Source organism: Chanodichthys erythropterus, chromosome 21 (genome assembly GCF_024489055.1).
Source record: "Chanodichthys erythropterus isolate Z2021 chromosome 21, ASM2448905v1, whole genome shotgun sequence".
NCBI lineage: Eukaryota > Metazoa > Chordata > Actinopteri > Cypriniformes > Xenocyprididae > Chanodichthys > Chanodichthys erythropterus.
This window is the reverse complement of record NC_090241.1, coordinates 4,452,277-4,475,898: the sequence shown is the minus strand read 5'-3', so window position 1 is coordinate 4,475,898 and position 23,622 is coordinate 4,452,277. Positions and strand designations below refer to the sequence as shown.

Genomic DNA, 23,622 nt, shown 5'->3' with positions numbered 1-23,622 from the left:
CTGAATGGCACATCTAAAACATCGCATAAAACATCCTGTGTATTTATAAATCAACGTGAGCTGCTCTGTGGAATCTATTTTGCTGTAAACAATTTTTGAAGAGCTTCCATTTAGGCATGTCATGATAATTAATATATCGACTTATTGCACAATATATGAACATGACCTCGATCATTTTGACGTGATATATTGCCTATTATGTTTATACAAAAATGAATGTCACAACATTTTGCCAATTGTGCTGCCTCTGTCATCTTATCCATGTCGGAGGCAAAAGAGGGGCTTGGGCGGCTCCTTCATAGGCAGAGTGGACAACAACAGGTGAAAAGAATGCGTCATTTCGAAGCATTATAGTGTTTTCCTGACAACTACAGACTGGTTGCATGTGTCATGAAACCCCCCCCAAAAAAAGAATTATTATGTAATATAATTAGAATATGATTTGCATAATTAAGGGAATGAATTAATTAAGGTGCAGGTCACACATGATCAGCGACTACAGTGGCCATTCCAAGCCTTTTCAGTGATCAGACTTTTTTTTTTCTGCTCAAGAAACATTTCTTCTTATTATAAATGTTGTAAAAAGTGTCCTGCTTAATATTTTTGTGGAAACCATGATAGCTTTTTTTTTTTGATGAATAGAAAGTTCAAAAGAACTCCAACACACACAGCATTTATTTTAAATAGAAATCTTTTGAAACATTATTAATGTCTTTATTGTCACTTTTGATCAACTGAATGTGTTATTGCCTTTTTATTTTAAAGTTGCCATCAAATGTTTTTTTTACAAGATGTAATATAAGTCTAAGGTGTCCCCTGAATGAAGTTTCAGCTCAAAATACACCATAGATTTTTTTTTATTCATTTTTTTAACTGCCTATTTTGGGGCATCATCAACTATGAGCCGATTCATGTCGTGGCCCCTTTAATTCTCGTGCTCCCCGCCCCCGGAGCTCGCGCTTGCCTTGAACAGCATAAACAAAGTTCACACAGCTAATATAACCCTCAAAATGGATCTTTACAAAGTGTTCGTCATGCATACTGCATGCATACATCAGATTATGTGAGTATTGTATTTATTTGGATGTTTACATTTGATTCTGAATGAGTTTGAGGTTTTGCTCCATGGCTAAAGCTAACATTACACACTGTTGGAGAGATTTATAAAGAATTAAGTTGTGTTTATGCATTATACAGACTGCAAGTGTTTAATAATGAAAATAACGATGACTCTTGTCTCCGTGAATACAGTAATAAACTATGGTAACTTTAACCACATTTAACAGTACATTAGCAACATGCTAATGAAACATTTAGAAAGACAATTTACAAATATCACTAAAAATATCATGTTATCATGGATCATGTCAGTTATTATTGCTCCATCTGCCATTTTTCGCTGTTCTTGCTTGCTTACCTAGTCTGATGATTCAGCTGTGCACAGATCCAGATGTTAATACTGCCTGCCCTTGTCTAATGCCTTGAACATGAGCTGGCATATGCAAATATTGGGGGCGTACATATTAATGATCCCGACTGTTACGTAACAGTCAGTGTTATGTTGAGATTTGCCTGTTCTTCGGAGGTCTTTTAAACAAATTAGATGTATATAAGAAGGAGAAAACAATGGAGTTTGAGACTCACTGTATGTCATTTTCATGTACTGAACTCTTGTTTTTCAACTATGCCAAGATAAATTCAATTTTTAATTCGAGGGCACCTTTAAAGAAGTATTAAAAGGCATTGTAACAAGTAATTCATCTTTAGCAGCGGTATTCAGGGGAAGGTCAAAAATTTGCTGTGAGAAAATGTATATATCACAAATGGCAGACATACCTATGTGGAGGAGACTATATTAGCGTCCACACCAGCGGACAGTTTATTCTAAGGGCGCTCTGCAGTTTTGTCATCTGCCGCTGATTAAACAAGTATATCAGTGAAGCACAGATTTATCGGACCTTCTCAGAGAAAACTAGTCCTGTCCGAATAGGGGTAAAATGTGTACCTTGTTAGCCAGGCGTTTGACTGCTCCCTCTCTGTGCCGGTGTGTGTCTGGGGTGGGGGGGCAGCTGTTGCTGCGGAGGGGACTCTGTGAAGGGGGGTTCAGCTGATTGGTTTGATGAGCATCAGCCCCTCGATCTACAAACACACACAATTCCCTATTATTTCACATAAATTCAAGGTGTTACTGCACACAAATACAAGTGCTGAATGTTATTGCATGTCTGATTGGCTGAAAATCTTCAGAATTTTGACTTTTGTTTCAAACAGTTTTGGAAAGACAAGAGTGAGTGAGTAAATAATGACTAAATGTTTAACTCTTACTCTGGGGTGTAGCTTCAGGACTGTTGGAGGCGATCTGCCTCATTCGTCCACCATGACAGCTGAGAGCCACTAGCCGTGATATCACTGCCGTCTTTCCGAAACCCACGTTACCAGTGATGACGGCCCCTTTACCCTCACCGGCATCTCCTCCCCCCATTATCACATCCTCCATTCGCTGAAACAGCCAATCACGGCCCACAAACACAGCATCCAAAGAGACACTGGGTACCTCAAACAGCAGGGGTTTGAGCATGATGTCCACTGGTTTGTAGGGTGTGAGACGAGCTACAGGATTCAAATAACATGGGTGTTAAAATAAACTACACTCACACACTTGGTTTAATGGTTTTATGGGGACTTTTCATAGACATACTGTACAATTTTACTGTCTTTGTAAAGAGAAAAAGATGCTTATTTTCATTTTTTTTATCAAAATGTAAAAACTAAAATGTGCAGGGAAAAACGTAATTATTGTATATTAATGATAAAATAAAATTAATTTATGATTATGAAAATATACATCATAAAATAATATGATATCTACAGAAACTGAATAGTTTTCAACCATTTCACAGTTTTAGATATAGAAATTAGATATAGATTCATACTTATTAAAGCTACAAAAGTTATTCAGTCAAGAGCAGTGAGGGTTTTTCTCTTTTGCTTTTGTTCTTTGATTATATTAATGACACTTTAAAATCTGATGCGCATCCCATTTTCATAACTCTTTCATTTAATACTCTCATTTAAGATTGTGCTTACGAGGATAATAGAAAAAAAACCCTGACATTTTGGCATAATTTTGTATTTTTAATTTAAGCACGAAAAAGTCATTTCCATGAATGAGCATGATTATATAATGTAATGCTACTTGCGTCACGGAGAAAAAAACGGATGCGTATTATTAATAATAAAATAATAATATATTTAATAATATAGTATAATATAATATAGTATAATATAGTATAATATAATATAATATAATATAATATAATATAATATAATATAATATAATATAATATAATATAATATAATATAATATAATATAATATAATATAATATAATATAATATAATATAATATAATATAATATAATATAATATAATAAACACACACACACACACACACTGATCGTCAATCATTAGATTATAATTCAATAATAATGGTTGTTTATGTTCTTTCAAATAAACTGAAATAACTAGAAATTACCCTCTTGTAATTTCTCATATTTGAAGAACTGATCTGTTGTATTATGTAACAGCATTATATCCTCTTTTTTTTTTACGTTAGAGCGGGAGCGGCCATTTGTAAATTGAATGTTTCTGGTGTCATTCACTTCCAGTTTTTTTAGCTGTACAAAACAGCTCACTATGCTGCTTGATATCGAAAACTGGTATTTCTAATATTATTTGAATGTATTGTCATAATTATAAACACTGGTTCATAGCACGAATAGTTTTACCATTTACTGCACTTTGTTATTCTTCTAGTTATTTGCCTATAGCAGCAAATAATTCAAAGTTTTGCACATTCACAGAAAATTGCTTACTTCCACGTTGCAAAATAAGGCAGATAGCATCTGTACATAAAATGTACTAAAAAAAAAGTTTTTATAGTGTTCTGTTTGCATATCATTTGGTAAGTTAGTCATAGCAGTTAGTCAGCACCTTTATTCTCTTGACTGCGGCCCCCTGTGTGAGCTCCATGCCAGGGCAAACGCATGGAAGAGCGCTGGGGAGCATTTCTCTGTTCATCCAGATACCGCAGCTCCTCCAGTTTAGTACTGCCAGTGGCTGCAGGGAAAGAGACGGAATGAGAGAAAGAGAGTCATTTAGGGTTGTGTTTGGCTCACAGACAGCGGAGAGATTACATGCCACCTCTGTGATCTCTATGAAGAACAAACACAATCTGCTGCTGTGTTTGGAAGAACACGTGTACCCAACACCCCCACCCACCCCAATTCAACACACACACACACTGTTTAGAGAGAGGTAAAACATACAAAATAAGTATATGAGGAGAGTGAGGGAAGCTGTGATACTTTTTACTTCCTCCAGGCAAGAATTTTTTTTTTTTTTTTTATAGACGTAAATATGTTCAAGGATGTCTGCTGTACACTGCAGTTACAAGAAAACATCTATTACATAAAAACATGACTCAAAATAGTGGTCCAATGACAATGAGGCAGTTTAATATTCAGAATATTTGGATTTCAACATTTTGTTATTGCATCTTTTAGTATTTGTAAAGCAAAGCTTACCATCCATATTCTACTTGAATAATTTACCCTGCAGCATCCCCACTGCTACCATTTTTGGAGAAATTATTCATTTAATAATTCATGACTAATGTTTAGCCAAAAAAAATATGCATGGGCTATTCACCAACATATATATATATATATTTTACTGCTGGAAATGTTTGCTTCTCAATTTTCTCAATCAAAAGTACAGTAGTAGTATATGAATGGATCACGTGGCAAAAACGAGGTTTTTAGATTAATGGATGGCACATCTTACCCCACTCTCTCTTATTTACAGACACATACTGTACATGACTTGTATTACCCACTCATAATTCATCCATTTATTCATTCAATCAATCGCTCATTTCATTCATCTTTTCTTCACTACACACCTCCCTTTCCACTCATCCCTGTACAATCTCCCATCCTGTCCCATAATCTAATCTGCTTGAAACCCATAATCTCTGCAGATGGGTATAAACACAGGGATGATGATTGTCATTTGTCACGTTGCATTTGCTTGTGAAGGGTCTCGGATGTGAAACCATGATCCAGCCCTTTCAAGCTGCAAAGATATAAATACATTAACTTCCTTTTCACTGCTCCGTACGACAAAGATCACCACAGACAGGCACTTGGCGTGACATTTTTCTTTTTGGAGTCATTCTGTATATCTGACAGCAATTTCCCCATTTAGCTTTACAGCAAGAGGAAATCAAAGCCACACGTTTGCAAAGCTTTCTACAAACCGCAGGAGGAGAGGCAGCCAGGCTGTTCAGTGCACTGTGCATTCAAATACAATGAAAACACACACACACACATGCACAGTAGACAGCTAATGGCACTAAGGGCATTTTCAGACCTGTAGATTATTTGTTTTGTTCTAAAACAGGGATTAAATTTGTTAAAATGTTGTTATTTCCTCATGGTTTAGTTCATCAGCACAACATTCTTACCATGTACCTATTTTGGAGAAGAGCATTCAAGTGGCATTTTGAAATGGTTTTCAATGGCGATGATTATCATCTATCATACATTGCCTGTTTCGTTGGTCTGTTGGGTCGGATTGCAAGTTAGTTTGAAATCAGGCCCGAGACCCCCTCTTTCAGGCAATCTCAGACCTTTTTTTTTTTCGCGCGGTCCGAATGTGATGATCGCCGTGTTCATATATCCCTAAATGAACCGTACTAAGGGAGAAAATGCACCAGGTCCTGAAACAAATGCTCCAAACAAACCAAGTGTGAAAACGTCCTGATCTGCCTTCTCTGAAAACCTTTATACTTTTGCAGCTAGCTTGAAATGCACACACAATACAGCTTGAAAGGCACACACAAATACAGTTCAAGAGTTTGGGGTCAGTAAGATATTTTGGGAAGAAATTAATACTTTTAGTCGGCAAGGAGTTTCACACTGCATAAATGACATTTTAAAATAGAAAACAGTTATTTAAAATTGTAACATTTCATAATTTTACTGCCATTACTGTGGTTTTGATCAAATAAATGCAGCCTTGGTGAGCATAAAAGACTGCAAATCATTAAAAAAATGAACCAACCCCAAACGTTTGAACAGCAGTTTAGCTTTATAATCTATTAAGTAGAACACCGTTACCTATTTGTGGTCCGAAGTACATGTGTAAAAAAAAAAAAAAAAAAAAAAAAAAAAAAATTATATTATATTATATAATATTATAATATATTATATTATATTATATTATATTATATTATATTATATTATATTACATTATAATATATATATATATATATATATATATATATATATATATATATATATGTATTAGGTAACATTTTAATGTTTTTAAAATGTTATGTTAATGTGCCTGATTCATAGGCTTTTCACACTTGAAATAGTTAAGCCTCGCTCATTCTAAACCCCAGGTAAACAGAATCCTGGTTTATCTTGCTTCCCATTTCACACGGCTCATAATTTACTCAGGGTTAACAATTAATCTGACGTTTCACATTGTATTGTCAGTGTCACTGATATACGCAGCATGGGACCTGTTTACATATTTCATATTGCCGACTGTACTATCAAGTTTATACTGCATGGACATTTTTCGACTATAAAGGAAAGAATGAAACAGTCTCTTTTTCACTAAATTTACTGTTCATATACAATGTGCAGTGTTTCCATGAAAAGCAGGCAAATATGAGTATGCGATTGGTAAGCGTCTAGCTGTAACATTCTAAAACTGCATCATTTCACACTGTACAAGTTTGGCAGGGTTTCATAACCCCAGGTAAAAAGTGGTGCTAACTCTGCTTCTAAATTACAAGTGTGAAACATTCCTTTACCTGGGTTAAAAGCAGTTCAGAACGCGATAACCCAGGGTTAAGCCCAGTGTAAAAAGCCCTAGTGAGTTTATTCAGTGAAGAATTCATAAGACTGATTCAAACAGAAAACTTTTGAAAACTTTTTGAGCAATGCATTACAAAAAGGCCCCTATAAGTCATTCATTTGTGACTAATTTAGTTACACTGCACTTTTGTTTGAGTGCAGCCAACGAAGACAAAGCAACAGAAAGACATATTGCCTTAACATTATTTTGCTGTACACAGCATTTTTATCTAAAATCACATTCAAGACTGCAACCTCACAACTTGGGTAAAATGCAACTTTTTTTAGCAAGGGGTGGAATGATGAATAGTGGTAGAAACACTGGAGGTACCAAACCCCAGATCCAAATTTTATAATGTGCAAAAAAAAAAAAAAAAACATAATACAGCATGTGAACTCTCATTACTCACCTGCCACAGAATTTGGCCGTGGCATAACCAAAGAAGTGCTATGGTACGTGATTGGTCCATCCACAGGTGATGTCACAACGGGTACCACCCCTCCTGTGGTGCCTGTCCCCAGCTGGGCTTCACCAGACACCACCGGCTCTTCCGAAGTGATGGGAGTGCAGGACTGATGAGCGCTACGCCCGCTCTCGGCCCTCACACCTGCACCGCCATCTTTCGCCCACTCCAGACTAGAGCCACAGCGTTCTTCATTCTCACTGGAGCTGGTGACTGTTGCTGCAGGATGGAGAGAAACAGAGAGAGAGATGAAGGTGAGTGAGGTATGGGGGGAGGGACCAGATATTAATGGGAAGGACACAAGAGGAGAGAATGACACAGGGGGACAAAACAGAACATCAGGGAAAAGAAAACAGGAATTAACTATCAAAGGCTGTTTTTGAGAGATGATTAACAAACAATGATCTTCAAGCATGAGGACATCAAATAGGACTTGTTTAAGTAATTGCTGTCAGGCATTTTGCTTTAATGCAGCTGTCTTTGACCTTTCTTTACCGCAACCAAATAGAAAAACACTATTTTGGGGCTTTAAAAAAACCTTCTGATGTCCTACTTCAAGAAACCTCCAGCAGACCTGAAATAAAGACACAACACTGTCCTAGTTTTGATAGAGCGTATCTCAGACTTAAGAGCATCACCAGCACAGGCCAACAAAAACAATTCCAGAAAGTTAACAGACAATAAACAGCTTTGATAAGTCATGTCTCAGGACTTAGAGTTTGCTTTCTCTCTTGATCGCAATCCTGGTGCCGTTTTTTGGTGGTGCAGATAAGTCAGTTGTGCATGAACCTAAACACCTCTGTCAGCATCTTCAAATGTGCCGTAACACATTAGAGATGCTGAAAACTCAAAAAACTCAGAGACACAGAATAAGAGCACCCCATCTAAAATAAAGAACTCTGACTTTATTCGCCACTATAAATACAACTAAAATAATAAAATGAAGTACTCTACACACAAATCTAGACTTGCACAGTATTTCCTATAATAAATACCAGTGTTTACCACCTTCCATTAATAAACTATGCAATCTGAATATAGACTAATCACAATTCTGTATGCAAATATTACAATGACATAATCACTAGCAGTTTCATGGAGCCATTCACACTGGAGATGAACATTTACTTGTCAACAACAACAACTAGTTGTGACCAGTGACCAGTACGTCAAATTATTTTTTCCTTTTCTTTATTTTTTAGCAATGAAGACATACCGACAAATAAGATTTGCGCTTTTGGAGCAACAAGTATACAGAAGTGAAAGCTGATGCTTCCAAAAAAAATAATAAAATGAAATAAAAATTCACACACAGTGAACACAATGGTAATCCATATGACTCCAGTTGAAGAACCAATGATGTTTGAAGCTTAAAAAAATAGGTGTAAGAAAAATACTAACATTATAAGGTTTTTAAACTATAAACCATTGCTTCCAGCCAACTGTCATATGCAGGTTCATAAGTTTGCGCTTGACATAAACATCAGATTGTTGAGAAACGTAATGCAATCGCAATTTGAAACTCACGTGAAGTGAGTTTCCGTGTTACTTGCATGAGATTCAGCTTACTCTAATACTCTAAGTAAATTATTTGTAACTAACAAACTTTTTGAATTACAGTCATACTGCATGATTAGCAAACTGTTTGCATATATTATTCCACAATCAATCATACTTATGCATCAAATACTTTTAAATTAGGGCTTCATGATTAATCGAAATTAACTTAAACTTAGCTTAAACTGATTTGGCTTATTGCGATTATTTTTTATGCACAGCTTGTTAGTAAAGCACAGCTCTGTGATCAGTAGTTAAGGCTGCTCCATCTGAAAGCACTGAGTTTGAGTGACTTATAACGTGCATTTGAAAAAGCAACACGCAATATTTAATAGTATTCTATACAGTGATAAAGTCTATGTCGATTAGCATTGAAGTATAAATATACTTTATCATCATGAAAATACCAAAGAAGGCTTGAAGAACTCAGATAAACCATATATCGTCATAGTCATGTGTTTATTAGTCATGTTTAATCAATCAAAGCGTTTCAAACTTCTGATTATTCAGCTACAGCGATAGTAAGATGCACATATTAGATTTCCTGGAATGACGTGTGTTGTATCGTACATCTGCGGGGCATATTTGGAGTTTCAGCATGAGAGCGCCCACTGGCTTTCAGATGGCTTTCATCTTTCTAAACCACATCACATGTGGTTTAATTTCGAATAATCGTACAGCCCTACTATAAATAAAACAAAAAATGGGGCTGTCAAGGAATGAAAAATACACCAACACTTTATGGACTTCATCTTCCTTTATCTATACAAATGTTTTTGCTGCAGAATTTCGATGATTAAATTCAACCAAACAAAAAACGCAAATGACTTCAATTTAGTTAAATGTCATTTCCGTCATTTCAGCAATAAAAATGAAACAAAGTATTGAACATTTTTCTCTTGTGCTTCTGACAGCTGGATGTCAGACCAGCTTTTAATTCAGCCCGACAGATATGCTTTCAAGCTTGGCGTGAATAGATCATTCATCAGTGGGTTGTTTCTTTTTCATTTTGTGCTCAGCTTGAAAGAGCCTTAAAATTCAAATGATCTACAAAACAACATTTGAATGGAGTCTATACGTTAAGAATGCTGTAAGCAATTATTTTTTTAATACAATGCAAAAAAAGGTAGCAAATAAAGGAGGACTTTTAAATAAAGGGGACTTTGATATGGAGGGCGGTAGATGTTACCTATGATTCCACTGTCCTTGCTCTCCAGGGTGGAGCTGGGTGTGGTGATGATGGTGGAGGTGGCAGTGGAGCAGGTGCTAGAGCAGATAACAGGAGGCCTGCTGCTGGAGGAGCTCTCAGGTAAGGTGGAACAGGGGCTCTCTGCGCTGGGAGACGCCGTACTGCTGGTCAGAGTGGAGCAAGGACTCACGCCCTGACTGGACACTATACACTACAGAGTGAGAGAGGGAGAGAGACAGAGGAATGAAAAAGAGAAACAAACAGAAAAAAAAAAGTAAATAAACATTGCAAAAAGGAAAAAAGAGACAGCAGAGGAAACATAAAAAAAGGAGCGAGGAGATAAAGTGATAGATGGAAACTGTTAAACTCAGCTCTTATGTCCATACAAGGGCAAGGCCAAAAATACTCCAAGCCCTCCAGTCTGTTTTTGTTCCAATATAAGCAACCAATACGATGCTTCTGGAAACAGATTTAGGCTGCAATGGCGACAGTAACCAACACACAGACAAATGTACATCCGCATTTTACCAGTGTTTACAATGGCAATGCTTTGGTTAGGGATAAAGTATAAATCTGCAAGTCTGGGGAGAAAAAAGCCAAGAAGTAAAGGTATAGAGAGAGAGAGAGAGAGAGGTTTAAGGTTTTGAGACATAAAAGTTTCTTAATCCTGGTCTTATTGTGAAAAATTCATTTTTGAGTCCAATCAAGATGGAAATAATTAAGTCCCAATCTATATTTTCGTCACATTCACTTGCAAATGCATCACATTACAGAAATAAAATGGGTTGTGGACAGTTTCATGTTGACTTTAAAACAGCGGATCTCAACCTTTTTGACTGGAAGGCCCTTCATTCTCTGACACAATATTCAAAGATAATATTAACCAAGATATTTTCAGTATTTGTGTTGTAACTGTGACAAAGCAGCTTGTTTTCAAACTATTTTTATTAACACAAATAGGAAGTATTAATATATTAAATTAATGATTCATTTTGTGACTCCAGAAGATAAGATATTTATGTTTATTAATAAAAACATGGTAACACTTTGGTATGGGAAACACATTTTCATTATTAACTATGACTTTTGCCTCAAACTCTTAAGTCACTGCTTATTAATAGTTAATGAAGTAGTTATTGTAGCGTTTATGTTTAGGTATGGGGTAGGATTTAGGAATGTAGAATATTGCCCTGCAGAATAAGGCATTAATATCTGCTTTATAAGTACTAATAAACAGCCAATATGCAAGCTAATGAGCAACTAGTTAAAAGTGAGAATTGCTCTCCATACTAAAGTGTTACCAAAAACATTTTGGCTACGTTCAGACTGTCAGTCCAAATCCGATTTTTGTGCATTTCTGAAAAATCCAATCAAATTTAGCAAGATTTAGCAAGTGTGAACGGCCAAAAAATCATTTCGAGCTACATTCATATGTGGTTTGAAATCCTATTCGAATCACATTTCTGGAAATCCGTTTCAGTCTGACTGCTGAGATACACAATGTGGACGTCAATAATTTTAGATCAGATACCAATCGAATACACAAATAATCAGATTTGGACTGACAGTGTGAACGTAGCCTTTGTTTCAGCATTTCAGTTTGGTTAGGTTAGGGTAATATATTTACAGAAATTCATCCATTTAATACTTTTAAGTCATCCTCGGCCCCCTTGGAAGTTGGCCCATGGTGGAGAACCACTACTTTAAAAGAGAAATTAGAGAGGGTGTGAGAAATTATGGGTAATCTACCTACTGCATATCTGGAGGAAGTGCTTACAAAGCATAAACCAACAGACTGAAAATGTCTGTATGACTTCTGTTTTCATACTATACAGAGTACATCAAATCCTAGATACTACTCTGTCCTCTCCTCTTACCTCTCTCCACACTCTATATAGGTCAGGGAGAGTGATGGTGTGTGTGTGTGTGTGAGAGGGGAATCAGTGTACCGGAGCCCTGGTCCCCAGAGATCTGTTGCCTGCCAGCCGCTCACCAATGAAGGATTCTCATCTCTCCACACACACAAACACACATCAGAGTAAAGCACAGCTCAAGCTTTCAGGTACAGCTCCACGCACCTGTTCAATAATTTCCACAGCACTGCAGTTGAGTTAGAGAAGCATGAGTAAGAGGGACACTGTTGCTCCACCCGCATCATTCGCTTTCCCGCGGAGAAACTGCATTACTCACCGGCAGCAACATCTCCAGGGTGCTTCTCCACATCTAGACGGTTTCAATTCTTATAAAAGCAGCTGTGCACGTACACGGCACCAAACACGCATTCATACTTAATGCTCTGTGTTTGAAAAGCTCAAAGGGAAGATCAGAAACTGGCCAATCCGAAAGCACATTCTCATGACTGATGAAACACATTTGTGGATAAATTCAGCAACTAGGAGCTTTGTGTGCAGCAATCCATAAAAACGCTACGTAAGCCTCTTAAGAGTGACTTAGATCCCAGATAAAACGCTGTATGATGTACCTACTGTATGATGATTTGGACACACCAAAACAAAGAGATTTAAATGTTAAAAAAAAAAAAAATTGAAAAAGAGACTGAATGAAGAAAGTATATTACAGCTATACAGTGGAAAACACAAAGTATGAGTCTAAGAAATCAGCAGGAAACTAAAACCATAAAATACATTTTTGTAGCTTGAAATAAAATAAATGATATCTGAATATAAAAAAACGTATTTTATTTCATCTAGTTGCAGAGACATTTTCATTTATTCTATCTTGATGTACTAAAATAACTAAAACTGAGACAGAAATTACTAAAAACTACAGAGACACTGTATTTTTTTTTTTTTAAATGACAAAAACAAAAAACGAAATTACTAAAACTAACTAAAATCAAAATGAAAACAGAAAATATAACAATTAAAAAAAAAAGTATATATATATAAATAAAAGCCCTGGAGCTGTCAAAAAAAAAAAAAAAAATAATAATAATAAGAATAATAAGAATAATAAGAATAATAATAAGAATAATAATAATAATATAATATATATATATATATATATATATATATATATAGCTCCAGGGCTTTTGTGATCGTACTTCCACATTTTTGGATCCCCACTGATCCTGGGCTAAATCAACTGTCTGATTGAGCCCAGTGCATTATGGTGTTGAAGTTTTCCTACGATTTTTGCAAAAGAGAAAGGCAGAATCCTTGTTCTCAATTTTATCTAGTCATATTGCACCGATTCTAAAAAAAAATGTGTTTCTACTTCACAGACAGTAAAATTTAATTAAAAGCCCATCTTGCCAATGGTAAATGACCCCTTTAAGGGTACGAACAAGCTTTTTTTTTAAAAACAAAGCTCTTCCAAAAGTGTCAAGAGTGAAAGTGTGTTTCTGAAAGCAGAACAGCTCCAGCAACATAATCAATCTCTCAGATAAATGACCTCTGCTATCTCAGGCTGATTCGGTGTAACCTGACTGAAAAGAAAATTCAGAGGCCGTTTCCTCTTTCCATGGATGTTATCGTCCTAATCTTACAATCTTCAGAAACATGATGCAGCAGGCAGGTTGTTTGTTTATTAGATTGCACGTCTGTCGGAGTTTGGGTGTTCAGACATGTAGGGTTCATGTTTACCTGTTTGTCCTCCATGTTTGTTTGTGATGAGGTGGGGATGGCGTCTCCCAGCAGGAAGCCCAACCGTGTCATGAGCTCCTGGACAGCCGGGGAGGAGCCAGACTCAGCCGGCGAGAGAAGCTCTGCACACACACACACACACACACACACACACACACATTAAAAGGTTAGGGAAGGATGTACAAAAAAAGCCCACACCCAAAAGCAACATGTCTACAGGTAACCAAACACACAAAGGACGCATTCACATTGACAAAACATCTACTTGACCACACGTACATTCAAACACTACATTCAGTCTAATTACGTATTCAACGCTATTCCTCCAGGACGTACGGCGAACCTGTCCCAACTCACCAAGATCCAAAGGACCGGTGTGGCACTTCCTGTGCTCTCCTTTCCTCTCCTCTCGCTGTCTTTCACTGTCTCCTCTGCTCTCTCGCAATCTCCGTCCCTCCCTCTCACATCTCTCTCTCTCTCTCACAACTGTTCTCTCTCTTTTAGTCTCAATCCCTCCCTCTCTCCCCCTCCTCTCTGTTGCCCTGTATCTCTCGCTCTGTAGTACAACACACTGTCTTTACAGTGCTCCGCACAGCTTCAGAAAGCCTACGTTTGAGATGCGGTTATTATGACAACCAAGTTTCCATCCATTCAGAGGCAGTGTGTGTGAGAGACAGAGAGGACAGGGTGTGAATGTGAATGAACAGAGATCGTGCTCGCTGCAATCACTAGGCTAGCTCTCATTCTCAGAATACGACTGGCTAGACACACACACACACACACACACACACACACACACACACTCATTCATTCTCTCCCTTTCTTACGTGCACAAAACCATCCTGCGATTCTGCACAGATACAATAGGAAAAACAATTCTGCGCTAATTTAATGTTAGATACTGACAGTTTAGGAAATTAATTAAGTGATGCTCATTGAGTTAAAACCTGTTATATTTGGAAAAAGAGACCAGTTGGATAAACATTATGACAACATGAAATTAAAATTACTTTCTTCTTTAATGTCTCTGGTTTTGCTGCACATGATTCGTGAGAATTTTAATGAAAAGACAAAATGTGTAATGATGTAACCCTTTAGGTGGGGAAAATATAAACCACTAACATTTTTTTTTTTTTTTTTGATCATCCAATCAAATCTCAAAATCTGGTTCTGCATGACACCATTTCCAGCAAAATAGTCAGTCTCACTTAGAAATATAATATAGTGTTCAGTCATTAAATTCAATGTGAATGTTGTTTAAAATAGAACAGATCATCAATGGAAAATCATTGAATTAAGGGATCAAGCGCATAGCGCTGAAACCCTATTGTAACTGTTAACATTTCCAAAAATCAGCATTCTCCCCTAAAAGTGATCAGGCAGACCAAACCTTACTTTGTAGAGACTTCAAACTTTGAGGGCTAGTATTACTCGCACCATCTACAACGTCACCAAGTCTCGCCCCGATTGGCCTGATGGTGGCGCTACAGCGGTCAAAAGTATGAAATGGCTCATAACTCTTAAACAGGCAAAATTTCGATTCACGGTCCCTAAGGGCCGCCAAAACTAAACTAGCCACTTTTACTAAAATGGCTATAACTCGTGAACAGAATTAGATATTTTCACCAAACTTGGCACACATACGTAAGAGCTCATTCTGTGGTCGCGTGAAAATGGATGTGGCAACTGGCCACTTGGTGGTGCTATAATAGGGAAAAAAAGCATGAAAATGGCTATAACTACTTCACCGTTAGTCTGATTGACTTGAAAATTGGCATGCGGGTGTCTTTGAGGATTGTCTAAGAGAACATTGACCTATCTCAAAAAACATGTCCACCATCAGCCAATGACGTTTGAGCAGCTATCAGACAAGGTTATCGGAGGCCAATCGGAACAAAACTCAATGTGCCTGTGAGAAATTCGAAAGAAATTGATTTTTTGCACACGGCCACGACATTCGTACTGCATGGTAGAACGCCTCATTCTGAGCAACTTTTCCTCTAGGGCAGCCACTGTCCGTCGACTCGTTCATTAAATTTTGGAAATTATTTCAAAAACCAACTTTGGCAAACTAGTCCTAGGTTTTCGGCTCAACCTCGATAACTGTTAAAAAGCTTTAAAAACCATATAGTTCCTATGGTAAATTGCCTGTATTGGTTGTAAATGGTCTTTTCCATCTATGATCGAGATGGTTACAGGTTTGCTAATTAAAACAATACCTTTTTACACATGTGCTTAAATGCCTTAAAGCGCTTGAACCCCGATAATTGTTGCTCACAGCTATATTTTTAAATGCATTTTGAAAAATCTTATGAAAAACAAAAAGGAAATATGTCGTATCACATATTTATGGATTAATTAAAATAAAAAATATATACATTTATTTTACATTTTTGGTGTTTTTTTATGCAAAACAAGTTGCTAGGATATTCTGGGCGGGTGTTGTTATATGGCTACTAAAATTTTATGAGAGGTGATTTTCTATGCATTAACTAGGTGGTTAATTACAAGAGCAAAGAACCCACTTTTAAATCTCTTTCATGTTCTGATCTCTTGGTTCACTCCCTGCAATTTTTTTTTCAACCATTTTATTGTCCACTAGGTGAAAAACTGATTGCATAGAAGAGTAATAGCAGCACCCTTCTCTGCATGCTAGGCATCAATCATGTCTGTAGCACAAATTGTTTGAGATAACCTACGTTCAATACTTAGAGGTAAGGGTCTAATAAGGTTAGAAAAAGATGCCCTTATAAAAAGGTGAAAATGCTCCAGGAAATCTATTTAAGGTGGCAAACACTGTCCCTTAATGAAAAGCTTATTTCTGCTACCGACCACCACAGAGAAAAAAAAAGAGAAAAGATAGGTCTATATAGGTCAGGGAGTTCTCAAAGAACTAATGGATGAAAAACTCCAATGCTGATTTCATGGATGTTTTCTTACCATGTACATACCAAGACACAAATGCACATTTGAACAAAAAAAGTTAAATATGCAGTCTGACATATTTACACAATTACGATATGTAAATGAGCAGAGAAGTCTTATGTAGCATCCCTGAGGGGATGACAGGGCAACAGGCCACACTTCATTAGCATACTGCACTCTGTCAGCAACACTCTGTCCTGCTCCTCCTCTCAACCCCCCTCCCTTGTTAACATCTCCTGCCATCAATCTGGCTTTACACAAATCACTTCACGATCGATCGATGCTGCTGGTCAGCTAGTGTTGTTTGCTTTCAATTGACAGCAGAATTCACAGGCAAACCCGAGGCAGAATCCATATTTAATACATCGTTCATAAAACATTTATTAGCGAGCAATGAAATGCGGCATATGCACGCTCATCCTCCGGGTCTACATTCGAAGGCGTATAAAAGGCACGTGCTAATCCAGATAAATGTTCCCTAATTAAACATCATTTATCCTGCTTTTCCAGACATTCAGACAGTGAAATTAATGTGGATTGTTTTGAAGTCCACATGTCTGCAGCCAGCTCCTCTCTCAGCTGGTCTCCAGTTGATCTATGTTTGCCAAAAGGACACAGACCTCCCAATGAGTTCACACATTTCACTCTCCTTTTACGTATGAAGACTATGTACACTGAACCATTTCCTCCGCACACGCATACACACAAAGTTAGACATGGCTTGTTTTTGCAGAGCACTCAAGCAGTATTGTAGTGGTGCCTGCTCATTTTGGCAGGGCAGAAATCTAGGAGTCTAGTAACACGCGTGCGTGCGTGTGTGTGTGTGTGTGTGTGTGTGCGTGTGTGTGAAAATCATTTCCGAACTGTTGCCAGAGTCCCTCCTGATTGTTTGAGTGAATGTGTAAATCTAAATTCTAAACTTGTGAGGTACAGAAAAGCACAGGAATAAACTCGTGTAATGAATTTGATATCATAGAAATATAAGCAGCAACACCATTTACAGCATCAGATGTTACTCAAAAATGGGAAAACTGCAACGTACATGATGGTTTGTGGGGTTAATCAGACTGTGTTGTGTTGTGTTGTGTTGTGTTGTGTTGTGTTGTGTTGTGTTGTGTTGTGTTGTGTTGTGTTGTGTTGTGTTGTGTTGTGTTGTGTTGTGTTGTGTTGTGTTGTGTTGTGTTGTGTTGTGTTGTGTTGTGTTGTGTTGTGTGTTGTGTTGTGTTGTGTTGTGTTGTGTGTTGTGTGTTGTGTGTTGTGTTGTGTGTTGTGTTGTGTTGTGTTGTGTTGTATGTTGTGTTGTATGTTGTGTTGTGTTATATGTTGTGTTGTGTTATGTTATGTGTAACCCTGGACCACAAAATCATGTCACATGGGTATATTTGTAGCAATAGCCAACAATACATTGTATGGATCAAAATTATCGACTTTTCTTTTATGCCAAAAATCATTAAGATATTAAGTAAAAATCATGTTCCATGAAGACATTTTGTAAATTTCCTATTTTTGTGAGTGGATATGCATTGCTAAGGACTTCATGTGGACAACTTTAAAGGCTATTTTCTCAATATTTAGATTTTTTTGCACCCTCAGATTCCAATACTTGTATCTCGACCAAATATTATCCTATTCTATGTCAGCCTACTTAATTATAATTTTTATCATTATATTCTATGCAATTCCAAGTAAAAGAATATATTAGGCTTACACTATAAGTGACATGAACAAAACAGAATTAAAAGGTTAAATCAAAATTATTTGTATGACAATTAATCATCAGCAAAAACAAATTTATGATCATGACAGGTCAACCACCAGGTCCACCAATGTTTTTAGCATTGAAGAAATTTTGTGAGCACATTGATATTAGAAATATTTTGAATATGATTGGAATTTGAGTTTTAAAGTTCTCCAATCTGCCACAAGCACATAGAAATCTGGACACCATGATCAAAACTAAGCATTGCCTTCATTAAACCAACATCCAGATCCTTACTTTAGTGAGCAAAAATATCAGCTTTTTTTGTTGTATGGATGTACCATACTTGATGTTTATTGGGCAATTTTTTTTTTTCTTTAAGATTCAAACTGTGTTTGCCTTTGGCACTCTAGCACAAAGGGATAGTAATTTATTATGCCAAAAACAAACTTGAACACAAATTGAAGAGGGCTTTCCCTTTTAGATTATGTCTGAGGGTGTTGCTGTGCATTTGTCTATAGTTATCCATCTTTAATTCTGTGCAATTTAATGATGTTAAGCCTAAATTGACTTTTAAGATTTTAGTTTTTAGCATGTTTTTTTTTATGTCCAATGGTCAGATTTCAATACAATACAAATTTAAATAAAATATATTTATTTTTTAATGTAAATTTCCTCATCAAATCATTTTATCCATGTATACAGTTTGAGAACCAGGTAAAAAAATAAATAAATAAAATAAAATATTGGAGTAATTCAGACACAAAAACTCTTCATTTCTCTGCATCTCATTTCTCTCCATTTCCTCTTTAAATTCTCCAGTCTTCATATCAATCCCGTCGCTCAGACTGTGAAACAGCCATAATCTTATTCAGCTCTTGTCGTTTCCATTTTCTAGACGCTAAAATCTATTTGCATGCTAAAAAGCTCGAGAACACCATTCCCCCTCCCCCTGTCCACACTTCCATCTCCACTCTATCTCTTTTCACCAAATGACCTTGTTCTTCCACATACAGCTTATGAAATAAAAGGAAATACCTTTAGTACACAAACTCATGCTCTTCATCAGTATCATGGTGCATGTATGTATGTGTGTGTGTGAGTGACAGACAGAGAAACAGCCTGAAAAGATAGATGGTGAGAGATATGAGAGAAGGAGAATGCATCGATGTATGGAGGAGTGAGAAAAAAGAGGGGGAGGTGGAGAAGAGGACGTCGGACATGGAGTAATATACAAGGAAAATAATATGACTGAACAGTAGCCACAGAGAAGAGAGAGTGTGTCATTCACCCAGACAGAAAGAGAGACAGACAGGGTGGAGGAAGGAGTTCCACAGACAGCTCTGATCCTGGAAGCTAAGGGGTCAATTCAGGGGTCCAGCCATAGTAAACTACAATCCAGTGGGAGATAAGCTGCCTATTAACCTTAGTTTACATATCAGCTCTATCGGCCCTATTTTAATGATCAAAGCGCATGGTCTGAAGCACACGGCACAGGCTCTTTTGCTAGTTTAACGACAGAAAAAATGGTCAGCAGTCCAAAAGGGTTGTACCTAGTCTCTTAATGAGTCATGGGTGTGTTCTGGGCATAACGTGCAATAAACCAATCAGAGTGTCATCTCCCATTCCCTTTAAAAGCCAGGTGCGCTTGCACCATGGTGTATTCGCTATTTACATGGCGGAATAAAGACACGCTCAACCTGATGAGTCAGTTTAAACACAAGTGTGTATTGCCGCGATTGGTCATAATTAGCCAAATTCATTCATCATTACAGCAAAAAGGTAATTCTGGTACATGCAATGACTATCCATAATGGCATGTAGGCATTTTTATCTTCATGTATGCAATAATAATAATAATCTTTTACATTGTAATCCTTTTATTTTTAATATTTGGCATGTTTGTGTGCTGCTGCGTGTCCCTGTGTGTGTAACAAGCAGAGTGTATGCACGTTGTACACTTGCCTATAGGCGCATTTTACCAACGCACCCATTAAATAATAAAAAAATATATATACTGCACCACTGACTTTAGACCAGGTTTTTGTTGGTCAATGGTGCAGTCGTGTTCAGTTGCTTCAAAATAGCAACACGCCAACAATGCGCCTAAACACACCTTGTTTTCAGACCAGCACGCCCATGGGCGAACAGATCAGCACAAGTTAATTTGCTATTTAAACAACGTGGCACTGGACGTGAAAATGATAACTGTGTCAGTCTGAAACTAGCAAAAAACACTTGCGTCGTGCCGGGTGTTGCATTGTGCCAGGTGTATGATAGGCCCTATTATCTTGTGAAGTCAATTTTAAATAAAACAAAAACATGAGTAAATAAAACCATTAATGTAAACATAAATAAATAAAACCAAAATAATAATTAATTAAATAAATACATCCAAATAAATTAAACCAAAACAATAAATAAATAAATAAATACAAACAAACAAACAGGAGGTCTACAATATTTCTCACTTTTAACTAAGATGCTTTACAACCAGTGTTGGGGAAAGTCATTTTTAAATTTTATTGTAATGTGTTACTATATTGCATTACTCCCTACAAAAAGTAACTAATTGTGGCACTTAGTTACTTCCATTACTTTATGGAAAGTAATGTTATGTTACTTTTGCGTAACTTTTTCTCACCTGGGCTGGGGTTTCTTGTTTGTATTTTAATATTTTAATTTTTTTTTTAAATATTTTTGGCAGACGTCAAGTCCCCTTCACACCAAAAGTGAAATGACCTTTCAATGATCTCAACAGCTCTGCATCTTACTCCCAATTTTTTCTCAAAATGGGGACAGCAGTGCTGTCAGTCAATACATGGGAAAACAAAGTAACTCGTCACTTTCTGAAAAAGTAACTTAAATACTTTTTTGTAAAAGTAATGAGTTATTTTACTAGGTACTTGAAAAAAGTAATCTGATTACATAACTTGCATTACTTGTAGTTCGTTACCCCCAACACCGTTTACAAAAACATTCTTTATTGGGGCTGCACGATATATATATCACGATTCAATCGCAAATTTTAAATCGCACACGATTTGGCAAAGGCTGCAATTATTTTATACGCAGTTTGTCAGAGGTGTACGGCTCTGTGATCAGTAGTAAATGCTTCTCCATCTGAAAGCCAGAGGGCGCTCTTGCACAGAAACTCCAAATATGCCCTGCTGCAGAAGTAGATAACCCCTATGGAAATCCCTATGGGCATCATACTATTGCTGTGGCTGAATTAACAGAAGACTGATATGCTTTGATTGATTAAACATGATTGATAAAACACACGACTGCCTTATTCTGTGTAAGAAGCCACATCATCTCACAGGATGCTCAACTGCTCAAGTGAGTTTGGAGTAAAAACATGTTATTAAATCTTGTCTTTTGTTGGACAAAAATGTTAATAAATGCTTCTCATGTTTGGAAAGATGTTTGACGTGTTGCTTTTTCAAATGTACATTATAAGCATAGACTGTAAAAAAAGATGGACGACGCGACGCCGCTTCCTTCCATTGTATTGAACTGAAGCCATAACGGACGCCGATGGGCGCTGACACGTTACGCAAAAACGTCAGTTTGGGACCAGGGCATGCGCAGAAGGAATCCTCAGTGGAGCCTGCAGGCGGAGTCGTGGTATCAAACTTCCGCCCAGATGACTGCGTCATCATTGATGTATTTTAAATAGGCTATATTAATTGTATGTAATTTAAAATTCTACCTATAAAATAATAGGCTATTCTGTATCTAGAGCAATAATATTTTTGAAACCACAAATTCAGTAGATAAACTCAATATAATATGCCACTAGAAACAACTCTAAAATGTCAGAAACAGTCCTGCCATTTTAAATAAAAGGTTTAAACTAACGTTACAGGAGATCAACTGCTGTAGACAGTGCTCTATAATTAATTAGAGTAGGCTATCATTAGTTTTATCCTGCTAATTATTATTTTATACCCATAAAAATAATAAGTAACTGCCAGATAACGATCACCTGCTTTTTTCCATCATGGCTAACGTTATGTTATCTTAACTAATAACGTTTATTAATTAGCTTACGAAGCCCACTTTTAAAGTTACCGAGAAAAGCTCAGATATCTGTCAGATCCTGTAGGTCAGTTAGTACAGTTTACTGCTGAACAGCTCATTTTGTCGGTGTGAAATAACACAGAAACTGAAAATTAATAGTTATTTATTTATCTTCACTCTCCCCTCGAAGCCCCAACAGTCCTCAGACAAGCTGTCAATCAACTGTGAATCATGACGACACACCCCGTTTCTATAGCACCAAACTGCCAGCTAAAATCAAACTTAATCACAAAAACGAAGCGTGATAACAACTACCTTAAATGACCAGAACCATCTTTCGGAAAATTTTATTTGAAGCACAATTTATTTTTATGTTTTAACTTAAGTCTCATTCGTCTGCATTGAGCGGGTGGGGTTTATGACCTGTACTGCATCCAGCCTCCAGGGAGCGATCAAAGAGCCCGCAGCTTCACTTTTCAGGACGTATGAGGCACACCCGATTATAAGTGACTCAAATTCACAGTGAATTCAGATGAATTAGCATTTGGAGCCAAACTTCATTGACAAGAATCGTGTTTAAGTGCGATTTCAATGTTTTGTTTTTTTCTATAGTGAAATAAATCGCGCAGCTCTATTCTTAGCAATTTGCCAAATCTGGCCAACAAATACAATTAGTTGTAACATTTTAATGACCCTTGTTGTAATGGATCAGACCAAAGAAATAATCAGAGGATTAAGGGTTTAAGAACTGAGATCTGCTGAATTTTATCATAAGACCAGAGGGATGCACTTTTCCAGTGATCTTCAGTGCTGAGGCTGCCTAAATTCACCTAAGACAAATGTGTGTCTTGCTAATATGATAATGAATGAGACAAACACGAGACAGACAACATGAAAGGACCAGAAAAACATGTACCCCTTAAATTTAACATATCCTTCCTGGTTGTACATCAGCAACTATGGACTCAACTATAATGCTAAAATTAACTGAACATATGCTGAACGTTCACTCTGCTCTTGCAGTTCCTAGCAGCCAGCGCTTAGTCATAATCGTTATTTGTCAAAAATAAATGTTTATATGCCACATGAATTTAAGATCCTTTCATATCAGTTAGACAATGCGTAGCCTTTTTATCTCCGGCGATAGCGCTTATTAATAAAACTGTCATCAAACTTTGATTATGGGTTTTTCAAAAACGATCCCACACATGGGTAATAACAGGCTAT

General features: G+C 36.8%; 1 protein-coding gene across 1 annotated transcript in view; it reads right to left on the bottom strand.

The window, feature by feature from the left end:
• tanc1a (tetratricopeptide repeat, ankyrin repeat and coiled-coil containing 1a) overlaps positions 1-23,622 on the bottom strand; it is a 93,311-nt gene that overhangs the window by 30,465 nt on the left and 39,224 nt on the right. The window contains exons 5-10 of the mRNA XM_067373054.1: positions 13,746-13,867; positions 10,141-10,351; positions 7,341-7,613; positions 3,992-4,117; positions 2,326-2,610; positions 2,006-2,139 (exon numbers count right to left, since the gene is read on the bottom strand). Coding sequence (XP_067229155.1) covers positions 2,006-2,139; positions 2,326-2,610; positions 3,992-4,117; positions 7,341-7,613; positions 10,141-10,351; positions 13,746-13,867 — 1,151 coding nt within the window. The remainder of the gene's footprint in view (positions 1-2,005; positions 2,140-2,325; positions 2,611-3,991; positions 4,118-7,340; positions 7,614-10,140; positions 10,352-13,745; positions 13,868-23,622) is intronic.